We start from the raw sequence: 16,836 nt of genomic DNA on the forward strand, positions 1-16,836 counted from the left end.
ATGCCAAAAGGTGTGTAAGAGTTAAATAAATCCCAATAAATGTTCAACTCTTTCAAATTGCTTTCAGGTGTGCATTACCGAATAATCTGAAGTGTTTTGGCCTTTCTAAACGATTCTAACGGGTTTTAGCTGGCAAACAAAAAGTTAAAGAGGCCTCCTGGGTGTTAACCTTATTCTGAACTCTTGGCTGGTCGGGATCTTGAAGCTTTGAACAAAGCGCAGCTATCTTACCGTACTGGCGCACATCAACGCAGATGGAGTCGATGTTTGTGATGTTGATCGTCGGAGATTTCATGGCGTTGCAGGTAGACCACATGTTATAGAAGAGGAAGACGGGCACCGCAGAGAAGCCGAACACACCGAGCCAGGCCACGCCCAGGATGTATGTCAGGAACACAAACTGAGAATCACAGAAATGTAAAGAAGCATCATCATAACCTGATTCCATTAAAGAAAGAGGTTTTATGTTTTGGAACGTGGTTTAAAACCCCTCTCAAGCATGTGTTGTGTAAAATAAATAATTGCGGTTGTGTTAACATACCATTCCACTGATGCAGCGTCCACAGATGGTGGTCTTGAACTCGCTGTGCAACTCCTTGACGGCGCTGGTTGTGTAGAAGCCCTCAGCGAGCAGAATGATCCCATACAGGAAGAAAAACGAAGCAATGCCATAGATGACATACTGCATCAGCTGTATTCTGTTAAAGAGCAATGTCACGGTTAGGCTTTGTTATTCGTGTAAATCTGTTTCTGATTAAACACACGGAGAATGGTGCGAGCACGGCGTCCCGCTGTTTGCCGAGGAAAACGGCTGCGTGCAGCGTTTTATTTTCCATGCAAGCCTGAAAACACGAGTATGCTGGGTTGTTGAGGATGAACAGATGGTTGGGATTGAGTTTAGGGGGCTGCAAGCCCAAACGTGGAGATAACAGGTGATGTATGTCTCTGGAAGTCCTCCACCAAGAGACAGACTACCTTGTGGACAGCGTAAATTAAACAGTACGCTTGGCTCCACACTAACATTAAACACGTGTGCAGCCCTGCCTGATGCCACGTTTCTTTTCTTGTCTAGACAAATGTACCTGCTGCAAAAAGCTCCATATTAGGACTCCTCTTGTGGATCATTTTCAGCTAAAAATAGCCTCTTTTAAAAGAGTTATCTAAAGTTTGGAGATGTCTTTATCTTGATTAATACCTGGCAGGGCGTTTCCCAGAATAGTAAATCGTACTATACGACTTAAGCGTTTACGAAGATCTTTTCTTTTTCATCAGTTTACGATGACAGGTCTTTAATCACAGCCGTGCAGTACGAGTACAGTGCATGTAGTTACTTACACAGTGGTGAGCATGGCATGGTCAGTTGTGACCTTGGAGAAGTGGGTTTCCAGGATGCTCTCGGTGCCAGTGAGAGCCACATGACCACACCCACAGAACAAGGCAACGCCAGAGAAGCAGAGGATTGTAGCAACCAGCGATGCGTAGGGTACTCCACCTAAACACTTGATGCAGCACTCAAAGCAACCTGTGCAAAAGAGAAGAAAAAGTTCAGGTAAGCTAGAAGGCAATCCCATATCAATATCAGCTGGTGTATTTCATGACAAGTGTCTCGAAAGGAAGTACGCTCCATGGAGCATGATGGCAAACATCTGCGATGCAAACCAGCGGAAGTGGCTCCCTGAGGTTTTTACAATCCACACAGCCTTTATCTTTCATTTGACCATTCATCACTCCACTTAAAGGCCACTAATGGCTGTCCAGCTGGTCAGACCTGTGGGTGTCTGCCAAGCTGTAATGGAAATCTAGGGTGGCTAGCCATGAGGGGGAGGCGAAGTGACCCAGATGGGTTCGTCTCATCCAAAGTGAGCCTTCAAAGGTGGAGCAATTCACCACAATGAAGTGTCTGTTGGGCACAAGCTAACGAGCTACACTGCGCCTCCAATCAGATCCACATGTGTCTTGACAGGATGCTGCAGAGTCAAAGGACAACCAGGTCACTGCCTGTTTATGTGCACGGTCTCACACCACCGACTCATGTCACATGGTAGTGGAAGTGTTTAAAGTTGCTAAAAAGAGAGATTTTGTTTTTGGATCACGATCATAAATGTAAGAGGAAAATCCCACAGCTTTGGTGTTTTCTTTGGATTCAATGATCAGGATCAAAAATGAGCATTTTGGGAAAATACTAACAGCCTCGATAAAAGCTGCAGGTAAATTGGGGAAAATATGTGGAATACATTCAAGACAGGGATTAAACTTACTGCAAGTCAAACATTTCCATTACTTGGTTGCAAAAATAAATATTCTATTTCTTCAAAAGAGCATGCCATGTTTTGTTCTGATCTTTCTGCAAGTGTCCTTTGAACAGATTTTATCAAGGAGATGTGTTAGCATGATCATTTTTGACCCACAAACCAAAACACAGCATTTACTACCATCACCTCAAACCACCAGTCCTGCATGGTGGTGGAGGGGTCATGATTTGAGTTTGTCAGCTTCCACTCATCAAGTCAATCATGAACTCAACTGTGAACCAACGTATTCTGCGTCAAACATGAGGTCATCTGCAAACACCAGAACACTAATAATCATCCGCTCGTCTACAGAATAAGAGCTAGAAAAGAAAGGAATGCAACTCAAGTCAGAATCCAGACCTCAGTCTTCCTGAAGAGCTGTGGATGAACAAACGCCTGCAATCTTCGATGAACTCAAGCAAGAAAATTGTCAAAAAATGCCACCATATGTTCAAGTTTCTAATACTAAATATACATCTGGCTTAGATTCAGTAAAAATGTTACCAAACCTCCCATTTTCACATTCAATAACATTCTTTATCTACTTTTTATGCTTTAGGAGAACATTTAAACAAATCCTTTGTTCAAAACCATGAATCTGTTCAGCTTTCACAAGTCATGGGTTTTAAAAGTTTGTTACTGTTGGTACTTTTTGGCAGGATGAAGGAAATTAAAACAGATAAAAGCAGATATACTGCTGCTGAGCCAATCCTTCTGGAGTCAGAGGCCTCATCCTGGCTGTTTGTGTAGTTCTGGGAGATAAAAACATCTCTGCCTCATGGGGTGCGAGCGCATAGACGTTGCCATGGCAGCGTGTTGACCACAACTGTCTGAGGGCGCCCACAAGGCAGAGGCTCTAAAACTGGAGACCGAATTTCTCTGACAAACGCGTCAGGAAGAGGACAATGGGTGGCAGATCATAGAGCGCCACAGGATATTGAGCCCAGCTGTAAAGTAAATATAGTTCGTTTAAAGAAAGAGCTGCTAGTTGTTGACGGGAAGCTGTGATCCAGCAGCACGTTAGCTTAAAGCAGGAGTGGGGAACCCTGGTCCTCGAGGGCTGGTATCCCGCATGTCGTTGCTCCAACACTTCTGATTCAGTGGTTGGTTCACCTGTTCTGCAGCTCATCAAGCTCTGCAGAAGCTTGTTAATCACCTGCTGAATGACCTTACACAGGTGTGATGATGCAGGGTTGAAACTAAAATATGCTGGATAGTGGCCCTCGATGGACCAGGGTTCCCCACCCCTGGCTTAAAGAAAACTCTCTTTGCTGTTCAAAACTGTGAAAGGCTGTTTAAACATAAGTAAACAGTAAGGGTTAATCCCCTCAAATGTCTCCATGTTTTGTTAGGAGTTTATTGTTATGAGCATATTAAGGGACATAAGAGAATATTAATTATCATGGTGCTAAATGGTTTTAAGGATGCACCAAGCAGTAAATAAGTCAAGGTTTCAGTGTAAAAACTGTTGACTCCCATGGAAAAATCAAGCAGACGGTTTGTGGAGACCATCAGAATTGTTTTCATTCAAAAATAATGAAATCCCAGCAATTATCGCACATTTCACCCCCAGTTTTTGGCGTTCATTTTCAGGCTATCAGCCAATTTGGAAACCATAATTCTCCGTAACTTGTCAAATACATGAATAAAAACTGACTTTTGTTCCAAATGTGGTAAAAATAATTGTACTTAGACAACAAGCAACAATTATTTTCTGTTTTCTCATCATGATGATTGAACATATCTTCAAACAGCAGAACCCTCCAAAAAGGATTTTTCCCTAAATCATTTATTAAACATAAAAACTGTTGCAGGAAAAACTACAACAATTAATCCACTCGTGTTCTGGATGTGGTGATGTGAAGTTTATGAATGAATCGAACCTTTCGAACGATTCTTCAAAGTGAATGATGAGAGCCGAGTACTTGTAGAGAACCGTTCATCTCGTCTACCAGTGACCCCCCCCCATGGACATTGGCGGAACATTCCGTCTCAGTCTTTTGAACGGCTCTTTTGAGGTAAATGGCTTGTGAGTCTTAAGTCCCATCATTATTTGGATGGAAGCTTCTGCTTCCTGGATCGTCCTCATACTAAATAGAATAATGCAAATTAGACATTTTATCAGACATTTTTAAAGAGAGCACAAACTGTTTTGTTGCCTGCATTTTTCCATTTCCTGATTTCATGATTCTGTAGATGAATATGAAGCAAACAAATGATGTGCATATTCATCTTGCTCCGAGTTGAGCTCCATAAATGAAAATCACATTAGGCCTTCTGATGACTTTCACATGCTTCCAGCCGGTTTCCGAATAAATCTCGTTGGTCAGACCTCCGGCGACTTCGGGGAACTCTGTGTTCTGCGTCTGCTCGTTACAGAACATGGTTGAAAGGAAAAAGACAGCATGCAAAATAATAAAAGTAGATTAAAAAGTGTTTTTTCTGCCTTTTTGAGGCAGCAGATAACAGATTCGCCAGATCATGATTACGAGGAAAGATGCAGGGAAATTAGAAAAAAAAGTTGCTCATCTGTGAAAAATAAAGTGTGGAAAAAAAAGGAAGAACGAGCCCAAAAGGCCCTGATACAAAGAGCCTGTGTGTGCAGCCCCAGACTGTCCATCACTCTGGACTCTCAGGGGCCATTCAGAACAGCAGTGAGCCACGACTCGACTCTTCCGGCCCGCAGGCTGGAGGCCTGGGAAGAGCCCACCACTGAGCTCCATCCTGTGTGCCCCTCCAGCACCGAACCACTCCAACAAGCTCCCAACACTCCAGGGGGATCCTGTGTGCTCGGATGGGACTGATCTTCAACACTGACACAAGCTGTAGACCAAAGGAACAGCAGAGCCAAAAAGCACTCAAAAATACTCATCAAGGAAGAAAAACAACACGTTTTGGGGCATTTTTGTTCAAATCACCAAAATCCACAACTTATTCGTGCATCTGGTCCCGTTTGTGATTTAATTCCACATCATTTCTAACCCGAAGCCATCCCAGAAATACAACCTACTGATGCAACTGGAATCTGTTTTGAGAAAATAGATGTGATCCAATGAGGTAAACTGTTTAATATGGCATGCCTCCCTAAACAACGAATCAACCCTAACTACAAATGATAATCTTAAAAATATATATATGGAGAAAAACAAACCCTACATAATAAAAATAAATACCTCAATTCACACAGTTTGAGACAAAGACAAAAAAAAATCCCTCATTTCTCTTAGTCTGCCTTCTAGCTTCATTAAAAACAGTGTCCTGTTCCAGGGCTCATTGCTAACAGATGTGTATGTTTACGGCTAATGCCAAGTATTGTTGTGTGTTGCTCGATTGGACCAAGCTGAGCTTTACGAGTCTCATTTTCCTGTCTCCACTGAGAGAGAAGAGGATTTAAAATGCTATAAAGGCTAATTGTGAAGGCTGAGGGGCAGCATGATTATCAAAATGTAGAAGATTTGCTCCAACAACTAAAAACAAACAGCTTTAGAGATTTAATAAATATTTATCGACACAAACCACTTCCCATGACACAGTCCCTAAAAACAAAAGTATTACGGCTGCTGAGGTTTAAGCAGGGAAAACAAGTTCAATGAGCAGCTGTTTTCTGTCTGCGTGGCATTGTGTGTGTGTGTGTGTGTGGGGGGGGGGGGGGGGATTTTCCACCAATGCAGAAGAGCATTTAACTCACGTTTCTGAGGCAGGCACATTTATTTTTGCACTTGTGTCAAATTCTGAAACAGCATTGAGCAGCATTAACTATCCGAAACTTTTTGAAGATGGTTCATAAAGCCAGGAAACCGAGTTGGTGTACTAATCATCATTTCATTTGCATATTAGGGAAGATGCAATTGCAATATTAAAATTGAAAATGTGATGATTTCGATTGCTATGAATCTACATGTTATCCTTGATTTGGGCATTTAAAGATCAAGTCACCCCCAAATCAACTTTTTCTGATAAACTATATGAATGTGTGTCTAATCGTGCTGCAGACACATGCAGTCAATAGTTTTGCACTTTAGTGCATTTTAGTAAAAGTTTTAATTTTCTGCCTAAAACTGTCAGTGTTGTGCAATTGTCAGGTAAAAACTCTGCACTGCATTGGAATTTAAATCTACCATCGCTATTGGCTAAGAGGTACCCTGGAACGTTAGCTGGTACCATATGATGTCACAATGTCGTGAGCCTGTTTGTGTGTGTGTATTTGTTAGCAGCTCCGCCCTCTCGGTCTGCTAGGCAACAGCATTTGTTGCATTTTTTAAACAGGAAGTGGGAGTTGAGTAAGAATCTGGTGGGTGGTGACTTGCTCTTCAAAGAGAGCGTACGCTCGTTATTTTAATACATTTACTTTGGCCTCCAGAATGAATGCCTTGTGAGTCATTCTCTGTGGAAAAGAAGTTCGTCAGAGGATTGTGTGTGTGTGTGTGTTATCTGAAAATCTTGCCTCTGATTGGCTAACAGCATTGCAACTCTTCCACTGCCTGCATTTGCTCTGCAACATTTTATATATATTAATTATATAAGTTTCATCTCCGCAAATACCGCAAGCCTAAAAAAGTTCTGCCATGTTGTGGAGTTGCTAATGCTACTAGTTAGCTTCTACTAGGCAAGATGTGCTCTACTCTCATTGCAAAATCAGCTACAGCCTTCTGCCATCTCGACCCAATCAGAAGGGTTTTATTGCCAAATGTGTGAGCGTCACAACATCGGTACTTGGTGCAATAAAAAATAAACGATAAGCAGAAATTTGAATTAAGAAATAAAACCATTGATGATAAATGACAATAATATACAGAGGCAATCATTACAGAGCAGATACTAAATACAAGTCAGTGTGTGTTCTGGTCAGAGCGGATCAGTTCAGGTGCAAACAACACAGGGTCAGGTAACTGGAGTGGGCAGGTTTGATTGACGTTCAGGAGTCCGATCGCAGAGGGGAAGAAACTGTTTTGTGGTGAGAGGTTCTGGTACTAATGGATCTGAGCCTCCTGCCAGACGGGAGCGAGTCAAAGAGAGTGTGTCCAGGGTGAGACGGGTCTGCTGTGATCCGGCCTGTATGCCTCAATGACCTGGATGCGTACAGGTCCTGCATAGATGGGAGTTTTCAGCCAATGACCTTCTCAGCAGAGTGCACGACACACTGCAGCCTCTTCATACCCCTGATGGTGGCTCCAGCGCACCACACGGTGATAGAAGAGGCGAGGATGGACTCGATTGCGGTGTAGAACTGCCTCATCGTCTGTACTGGTAGGTTGAATTTCTTCAGCTGCCTCAGGAAGTTCCTCCTCTGCTTTGATGTGCCTGTGAAGTGATGGTGGGCTCCCACTTGAGGTGAGCCAGGATGTCTATTAATGTAAAATAATGTAAATTTTACAGTATGACGTAGATCTGGGTGACTTTTTTTAAATCCGAGAGTTTCACCGCCTATGTTCTATTGATGACTAATGCAGGAAAGGGTGCATAAAACTCAAGAGTGCCCTTTAAATAAATGGAGGTCCATTTGAACGTCAAATACATTTTCTTTAATTTACTTTTGAGTGTGTAATTGTTTTTGAAAAGTTGATAATTTACTTAAAAAAACTTAACTAAAATAAGCTCATGCATGCCTAAAATGAGGAAGCATCGTTTTGCATTTCTGCAAACTTTGCACTGATTGCAAATAAATTTTACATTTAAACAATAAAAGCACCAAGTCAGAGATTCCTGTTGTGAAATTTCAGAAAGTTCTGAACACGTACCCAGCTAACAACCGAACAGGGCAGAGAAGGTTAAACATCCCATAAATACACCACTCAGAAAGAACAGGACCAGCTCTGTGGAAGTGCTCATTGGTCGCTCTTTTGTCCCAACTCCGGACACTGTTCTCCTCTGATGGTGTTGCCATGGTTGGTTCTCTTTTATCCAGCAAAAACGCCAACTTTCAGCAAACTCTTCCTTTCTCCCCCCTTGATATCTCTCCTTCCCATGCCTTCGATCTCTCGCTCTTGTTCTCATCTTCATATCCCATCTTGGTTTTGTTAATCTGATCTCACAAAGACACCACACTGTTGTATATCATCTTCATTTCTTTCCAAAACACATAAATCTTGTCAGACTATTTTGTCGAGCCAAGCAAGTTACCAGACCACAACGTGGTTCTTTTCCTGTTTGCACCAACTATCGTGGGTTTAGGTTTCAGGTTTGGAAAATTCCAACATCCTTGAAAAGTACAAGTCTCTTCCTATAAAACTCCCAAAATCACGTGGATCCACGAATTTAACTCAAAGCTATAACAAACACAGGAATTTCAAAACCTCTGCTTCAGTTTTGGTTTAAAAAAATATTTTTATGAAAAAGAAAAAAGCACCAACTCATCGTACGACCCCTTTCTGGAAGCTATTACAACTTTTACTCCTTTTCACCATTTTCTCTCTGCTCCAGCTGCATACATTGTCAAGCGCTGTCCTTCCTCCATCTGCTGACTTCTAAATCATAAAGAGGACACGAGAAAGAAAGGGCAAACCTACACTTCCTAAAGAAGGAAACAGACCGTCCTCTGAGCTGATGCAAACAACAGCGGAAACTGTGAAAACAGCAGAAATCAAACAAAACCCAAGAAGATAAAACGAAAAACAAATTTGCTGGAGTGAGAAACGACTTGTTATGAATAACAGAGACATGGAAGATGGATGGTGAGAGATGACAGGATAAAGAGAGAAAAGGAAGAAGTTCTTGGCTGTGTTTGTTTGGCAACAGCAGATGAAGGAGCCCCGGGGGCATGCTAATGAGAGAAAGGCCTTTCTGCCGAGCAGGGACGGCTGGAGTTGATCTGGAGTGGGCTTTTCTCACGGACACTAGACCTCAGAGATGGGGGGGGGATGGGGGGTCCGGGGTCAGGGAAGCGAACTTAGCAGGGCTCCCACAACAACTGTTCAACTAATCTTTAAGCATTTTCACCGTAAACCCGGCAAAAGCTAGAATTAACATGTTACTCGTGACAGTGGGACTTCAGCTACTCGGGGGTTTCATTCTAGAGCTTCAATCAAACCTTAAAAATGCAAATAAAATATAAAAATATGCATTTAAGTAAAAAAAAAAAGTTTAGCTTCATACAGAAAGTCTGACAGGTTCAGTGACTGTGGGAATAATGGAATGGATGTAGGCGACAAAGGGTGCACACGGCCCGCTCACGGCTCCGCGCTGAGACACAATGAGTCTCGAGGACGCCGCCTGAAAGACGATGGAGCTCATACCAAACGAAAGAGGCTTCACTGTGGGTCAGCCTCTCACGCCGTGAGACCGGGAGCCCTGAATACCTCTCAGTGTTTGGTCACCCGTGAAGACCCGCACCTTGCCTGGAACAGGTTCTCAGGGAACCAGCTGAGTTCAGATCCACTGGAGATCAGTTCAAACGGGTGAGGCTATGAGGAGTGACTTATCATGAGGGTTTGTGCAAAATTATATTAAAAAAAAGATAAATTAAAATGCAAACAGATTATTTGAATATTTTGGAACCGTTTTTTCTATACGTTCGTGGAAAAACCTTGTCTCTCTTTTTGCACATTTCACTTAGGCAGCGTTTTAGTCGGACGGCGATCGCCGACCTACTTTTTAGTGCATCCTCTCTTCGTAGGTCATGCATGCTCTCCCCTAGATCTACATGATTCCAATGTATTGATTGGTTCACAGCAGCTCTGCACAGCAGACCCATTATACAAATCTATTCGGTTTTTTGTTGACCCATTTCTCAAAAAAGCCTCGCAGACTGCAGCAGTTTTTAAACAATTCAGGATGTAATGTGTAGGGAAAATGGAATCGTTGCTTCAAATAACCAAAAGAAAACGGCTATAAGTCATATAACAATTGTAAAAATAAAATTAAATACAAGGCTCTGAGTTATTGTTATAAAATAGTGGAAAAGGTGAATCAGTTACCATCCTCGGTCATTATATGAAGACATATGGAGAGCGAGAAGGAAAACCACAGGGGACTGATTTATAATGAGCCTCAGGCTTTCTTTTGACTCCATCAAACAGCCATGAAGAAGAAAAAATGTCTTTTTCCCTCTCTGGACTCATTGTTTACATGGCAGTAAAGAAATCAGAGGAAATATGTTTGGTCGTTGACCAGAGTCAAGGTTAAAGGCTAAGTAGAAACTTTGCACACTTCCACCTGATCTTGAACCTCCGCTTTCATGTTTTCATTCATCCGGAGCCGGTTGTAATCTTCACTTCAATTACATCCAGCACTAAAGATTATTTATCTAATAATTAGTGGATATTTTTTGTGATTTCAAGGTCTGAAAACGTCAAAAATAGCTGAATTATCTGACCACAAGTGCAGCAATCTGATTGGAAACCTACAGCCAGGCTTTTATTGAATATCTAGGACTGATTAAAATAGTTTTTTTTTACATTTACGATCTGATTTTTGGACCTCGTGAACCCCAAAGACTGTCTCTCAAACCTAGTATCAACAAACCTCAAAGTATCATATTAAATCCAACTGTTGGAGCCATTTATACTTTGTGTTATTTTTGTGTATTTTCTTTAAATTTGTGATTAGTTCACTTTATATTTTTTGAAGCATTTATAAAGTTTATTTGTAGATGAATTGTTGTTGATTTTTGTAGTTCGTTTTGTTGTTTACCTTTGTAAGTAAGTCAGGAAAATTCACCAGGTCATTTTGTATAAGTAGGCACTGGTATAGGACCAGCATGCACTGGGGTGGGCGTATGGTTTTTGACCAGAGCAGGAGAAGCAGCAGGAAACAATGGAAAACAGGATCTGTGTGTTATTGCTTGCCAACCTGGAAAATAAACCTTGAAGAAAAGCCAGCTTTCAAGTTTGGACATCGAACTTCTTCTGCCTGCGTATGAAACGTTACCACAGTGCAGCAGTGGCTTTTACAGTTGGAAAATATGAAGTGAGTTGACAAACAAAGGAACCGCCACTACACCAACCCAAGCATCAATTTGATGCACAATCTACAATTATTATACTACATATGTATATATATAAATAAAAATGACTTCAAGAACTTAACTCTCTGGCACCTCCAAAGCCACTGTGGTTTTTGGCTAAAGGAAAAGTAAGGAGCACACATGCTTCCTATTATCCAGCCTCTAACTTAGACTGGATACTGGCACCAAGGCTTGGACAGACAGAAACCAGACATTATATCAATACATAAAGGCAAGACCTGATATATATGCACATTTGACCCTTGTATGTGTGATATATATATATATATATATATATATATATATATATATATATACACACATATACATACATACATGATAAATGATAAATGACCCGCACTTGTATAGCGCCTCTCAGAGTAAGGACTCCAAAGCGCTTTACACTTCAGTGTATCATTTATCCATTCACACACACATTCACACACTGATGGTGATGAGCTATGATGCAGCCACAGCTGCCCTGGGGCACACTGACGGAGGCGAGGCTGCCGAGCACAGGTGCCACCGGTCCCTCCAACCACCATCAGCAGGCAAGGTGGGTTAAGCGTCTTGCCCAAGGACACAGAATTCTCTGTCCGGAGCCGGGATGGAACCTGCAACCTTCCGATTACTGGACAACCCGCTCAACCTGTTGAGCTACTGCTGCCCCCACATATGCATTTGAGCAATGAGCTGCAGACACGGCTGTGCTTGGGAACTTTTGGTGGTATATAACTTTTGGTGGTATATAACTTTTGGTGGTGTATATATATATATATAATTTAAGTCTGGCGTCCAAACAGCAATGAACACCTAAGAACAGAAGTACTTTATATATGGAACAAACCTCCAATTTAGAGGAAGTCTAAAGTATTTCTCTTTTAGCGCCTTCTTGAACGTTATGATGATCGCTCCAGTCCTTTAGAGCAATAGCTTACTCTGTAGACATCCACTAACGTTTTGATTATAGAGTCAAACAGTGACACACTCTAACCCTAACCTAAAACCATTCTTTATAAACAAACTAGAGTTCAAATTGTTTTCATGTTAAAAATGATGCAGAAACTAGATGCTAGCTAAATGTTTGCTCAGTCAATGCTTTTAGAAACTTGATTAAAAAATTTACTTATTTTTATCATTTTTTGTTTGAAACTGCTAAGTGGAGAACTGCATTGTTGGTTCTTTTTTAAAACACAGAAAAGCTTTCTCTTTGGAGTAGGAAGTGACGCCACCATCAGCGTCAGCTCTGACGATGTTTGCAGCCGAGAACGAAACTGTCAGCAAGGTAAAGAGAAAAAACCTTTTCTGTGTTTTAAAAAAGAACCAAAAATGCAGTTAGAAAAGCAACACAGCAAGAATACACCAAAGATGCTAAATGGAGAGTTTGTGTTTAAGGATCTGACAGTGAAAAATCATGTTGGCATCACCAGACTGCTAAAACATCTTGTTTGTGGTCAAATTCACAAAAACATCTCTATTGACAGAATTTGTTATAATAAACAAATAAAAACAAGAAAATCTTAAACTAAAATACATCAGTATACTTTACAACATGCAATAATATCCAAACATCCATTGATGATATAGATATAGTTACAGTAAAATAGATTTTGATGACTAAACTTTAAAAATGACAAAGCTATGAAGATATTCTACTTTCTACATGACATTATTGACTATGGTTTGTTGTGTTATACCAACGCATCTTCTTTAGCCAAAGAGAAACTGCATGCAGCCTGCAAAATGCATTTGTATAACTGACAATGCACAGAAACTCTAAGTTACCTTTTTTCATGCAAGAACTCACAAAATAAACATTAATGGATCCAAACGTTTTTGTATTTAGTAAAATTCTAAATAACATGTTCTAAACACCTTTAGAAGGAGGCTGTACATTTGACAGACTGCAATGCAAAATAAAAGGAGTTTGACTCCCTATCCAATAAATCCAATCCGTTTCTGTTTTCAGTCACTTCTTTATTCCTGTATCAGTTACCGGGAGACTGCGGCTATGGGCATTCAAATCCATCTTTATTTAAAAGTAATTGGTTTGGATCAGGAATCCAATTCAAATTTTATCAGGAGATGACTCCCAAAGGAGAGTACCTTTCGGAGACATGCAAGACTTATCACTATGAAAGTTATGTTAGGCGTCAAGAAAAAGAAATATAACACATAAAAAAATTATGAAAACAGAGAGTTTTGTTAAGATTAATAGATGTTTTGCCTCAAGAACAGAGGAATTATCCTTTTTATATGTATAGTTTTAAAAGGTTCTCCTTTGAGCAAACTCATCAGTTTTAACTGCAAACTCCAGCGGATTTGAAAAATGAAAGCATTTCACTTAAATCCACAGACACTTGTTTTCATTTAGCTGTTTGGCTTTTCATTTTTAAATAATTACAGTAAAACAAAAAGTTAGAAAATCAGTTTCTGAGTTTAAAAAAATCAAAGTGTTTGGATTTGGAAAAGAGAGATCTAGCCTTAAAAACCAAGTTTACTTGTTCTTTCAACACATTGGCAGTGGTCTCTAGTGGAAATGAACTCTTTGCGAGTGGGAGAAAAGCTCTGGCGCTCCAGTTTCAGGTACTAGAAGTGAGCCGGAGTAGAGAGGAGCAGAACACGGCAGGATTTGAAGTCTTGATTTTCGGGAATCTGGCCTCTGATTGGCTAAGAGCAACACAATTCTACTACTGACTCCATTTGCGCTTCACCGTTGATGTTTTTCTCCAGCCTGAAAGAGTTCTGCCGTGTTGTGGAGTTGCTAACGCTAACAGCGAGCATCTACTAGCAGAGACGTGCTCCTCTCCCTCCTGGAGGCTTAATTAACAACAGCCTTCCCCATCACAAGCCAAGAAGGGAGAGACTGTGACTGCTAACATTCAATCTGACGTGTAATTGCCTGCGTTTTCTAATCCAAGCATTTCCCCGTTTATTTTGTATCAGCAGCTAATACACAAAATAGGGGTAGAAGACCATTTTCCTGCTTAGCCTGCATGTTAAACTTAGGTTGACCAATCTTAATGAAATAAGTAAAAACATTTCCAGGTGAATTTGTCCTTTAAAGACAGGGGAAGTAGCATGAAAGCGACAGATTTCCTAAACGTCAAAGAGAGTCTTCTCTGCCGAAACCTTCTCACACTCCAGATGCCTGCTCAGCAAATATTACGATGGTTGAAGACTTTCATTTGCACTCTTGTTGCACGGGGAACACACACCAGCACAACAGAGACATAATGAAGCTCAAAGCTCTGAAGACAGCAGATGAGACTGTCCAGCCAATCTTAGACATTTCTTCCCACGAACAGTCCCCACCCATCCCCGTATCCCCCCTCAGCTGATGGGATCTCTTTCTAAGCTCCACTCCCGTCTGTCTTATTGTCCTCCACCTCACGCTGCCAACCTCTCACCCTTGACCTTAGACCTTTTCAAACCTCAGGGTCTGTTACCCAACCTTTATTAGACAGACCCCCCCCCCCCCCCCCTTAACCAGTCAGACCGCTCTGTGTCAGTATTTGTTGTCAGCACTATGACAACAAAGCAGCTAACACGCAGATCACTTTAAGGCCATTATTGCAAAAGGCTCCTCTGGTGTGTCAAAGCCCCACAATCTGAGGTCGGATCCTGGAAGGGCACGCGAGCAGACGCCCCCTCCACCCCCCAGCAGAGATTAATGGCTACAATATATGGCAAAAACAGAAAAATATCTACTTTTTCTACAGGTTGATCTCCTATTGGTCAAGTTATTGTTTAATTAGCAGTTTTATTAAAAATAAAAAAGCTAATTAAAGTAGTGAGTGATTTATAGCAGCTGCTTCAGGACCTTTGCTACTTTTTAAAACATGAACAATGACGGCGTACACACTTCAATAACTTGGGTTATTGCTGCCCTTTGACCCTAAGATAAGTAAAGGCTAGCATAATTTCAGGTTTTTGATTAAAGTTGCTGCCTGTGAAGATGTCATGACATTACATTAGAGCAGGGGCGGATGTAGGACTGAAGAAGATCCGGGGCTTAACACACACACGCACGTGACACGCACTAGTCAACATCATATATATATATATATATATGTCTTGTACCACATAATTTTTAATCTGAAGCTTCATATTAAGCATATTCAGGGCAGAGTATTGTTCCTGTTAGTGTTTAGTGTGAGATGATAGTAAATATTCCCGTTCTTTCTCCAACAACTTTGCCTGATAGTAAGCTAACTTTAGGCAAACCAGCAGCACCACAAATATTTTCAAATAAGACCCACAAACCTGAGTCAGCACCAGTCTCATCAAAGCTGGAGTTCTGTCGCGGTACTTTTGGTCTAAAAAACGTCCTTATGTCCATCTTCACTCATGCGTTTCAGGCAGAGACTGTAGAAGAAGCCGGCTGCTGAAGGGCTTCTTCTTCAGTGGTGGAGGCTCAGGCAGGCTGTATACAAACTACTGCCAGCTGCGCCCTCTCTGTTGGACTTTGGTACTGCATGTTACTTCCGCGATTTAGATCCGGGGCTCATCATGAAAGATCCGGGGCTTCAGCCCAAGTAGCCGGGCCTAACGCCGCCCCTGCATTAGAGGCCCAGAAAAGCAAAACTCCATCTACTTTGAGCTTGTACTCCCCACAAAGCACTGCTCTAGGCTATCGGTGAGATAGAAACCCACTGCTTTAAACTTTCCTTATTTCTAAGTCATAATTATTTTGGGTCATCCTTACTCATCCCTTTGGTTATGTTGTTATAAGCTGAGACTGCAGGAAGACTTTACTCCATTTACCTTTATGACACATTTTCCCCTACGGTGCATCCTTTTCCAATGGGAGCATTGCAGAAGAGAATCAACGTTCCACGCAGCTAGACCCACGAGGTCAAGAAATCACCAGGAAACTGCAAGATCACGCGTGGTTTCGCCAGTTCTTGTGATAAACAAAGTAACTGTCCATGTTTGCAGAGACAGTTGTTGCTACTATTATTTTGACCTCTGTTTTTTTTCTATATGCATGACACCTGGTCGCTTTCCTGTCCTCACAGACCAGTCAGGTGACTAATCCAGCTTCTGGTTCTGCTTACTGCATCTTCCTGTCAAAAGGGAGTTTCTCTCCACAGCCACCTCTTGTCCTGTACTTGCTCCACATGCATTTATGTGAAGATTTGAGCCAATATACTAGTTTCTTCCAGAGGTGTGGACTCAAGTCACATGACTTGGACTTGAGTCATTATTTTAATGACTTCTGACTTGACTTGATAAAATCTATTAAGACTTACGACTTGAACGCCAATGACTTGTGACTTGAATCGACTTGCATCTGTTGACTTGTTGACTTAAGCATATTTAATATTTTAGCACAAAAGTGGCCCGACGTGGACAAAAATCTGGGTTTGATTTACTGCTAAATGCAGCAGCACTTTGTTTATAATCAGTTTCAGCTGCACTTTCTGCTTGTTTGAGCAAATAAATGAAGCTTTAAGAAGCTTTATTTCTGGAATTTATTATCATTGTCATCAAATTGAAGTTGGAAAGATGACTTGATTATGACTTGAAAATTCTAAGTTAAGGACATGGACTTCCACATCATTGACTTTGGACTCGACTTGGACTTTGTTGTCTTTGACT

The 16,836-nt window shown here is 41.3% G+C and overlaps 1 protein-coding gene across 2 annotated transcripts in view; it reads right to left on the reverse strand.

Annotated features, from left to right (window-relative positions):
* gpm6bb (glycoprotein M6Bb) overlaps positions 1–16,836 on the reverse strand; it is a 32,030-nt gene that overhangs the window by 5,332 nt on the left and 9,862 nt on the right. For both annotated transcript variants that reach the window (XM_015966368.3, XM_054746868.2), the window contains exons 2-4: positions 1,336–1,522; positions 542–698; positions 232–400 (exon numbers count right to left, since the gene is read on the reverse strand). In XM_015966368.3, the coding sequence (XP_015821854.1) occupies positions 232–400; positions 542–698; positions 1,336–1,522 (513 nt within the window). The remainder of the gene's footprint in view (positions 1–231; positions 401–541; positions 699–1,335; positions 1,523–16,836) is intronic.

The sequence above is a fragment of the Nothobranchius furzeri genome, chromosome 14 (genome assembly GCF_043380555.1).
Source record: "Nothobranchius furzeri strain GRZ-AD chromosome 14, NfurGRZ-RIMD1, whole genome shotgun sequence".
NCBI lineage: Eukaryota > Metazoa > Chordata > Actinopteri > Cyprinodontiformes > Nothobranchiidae > Nothobranchius > Nothobranchius furzeri.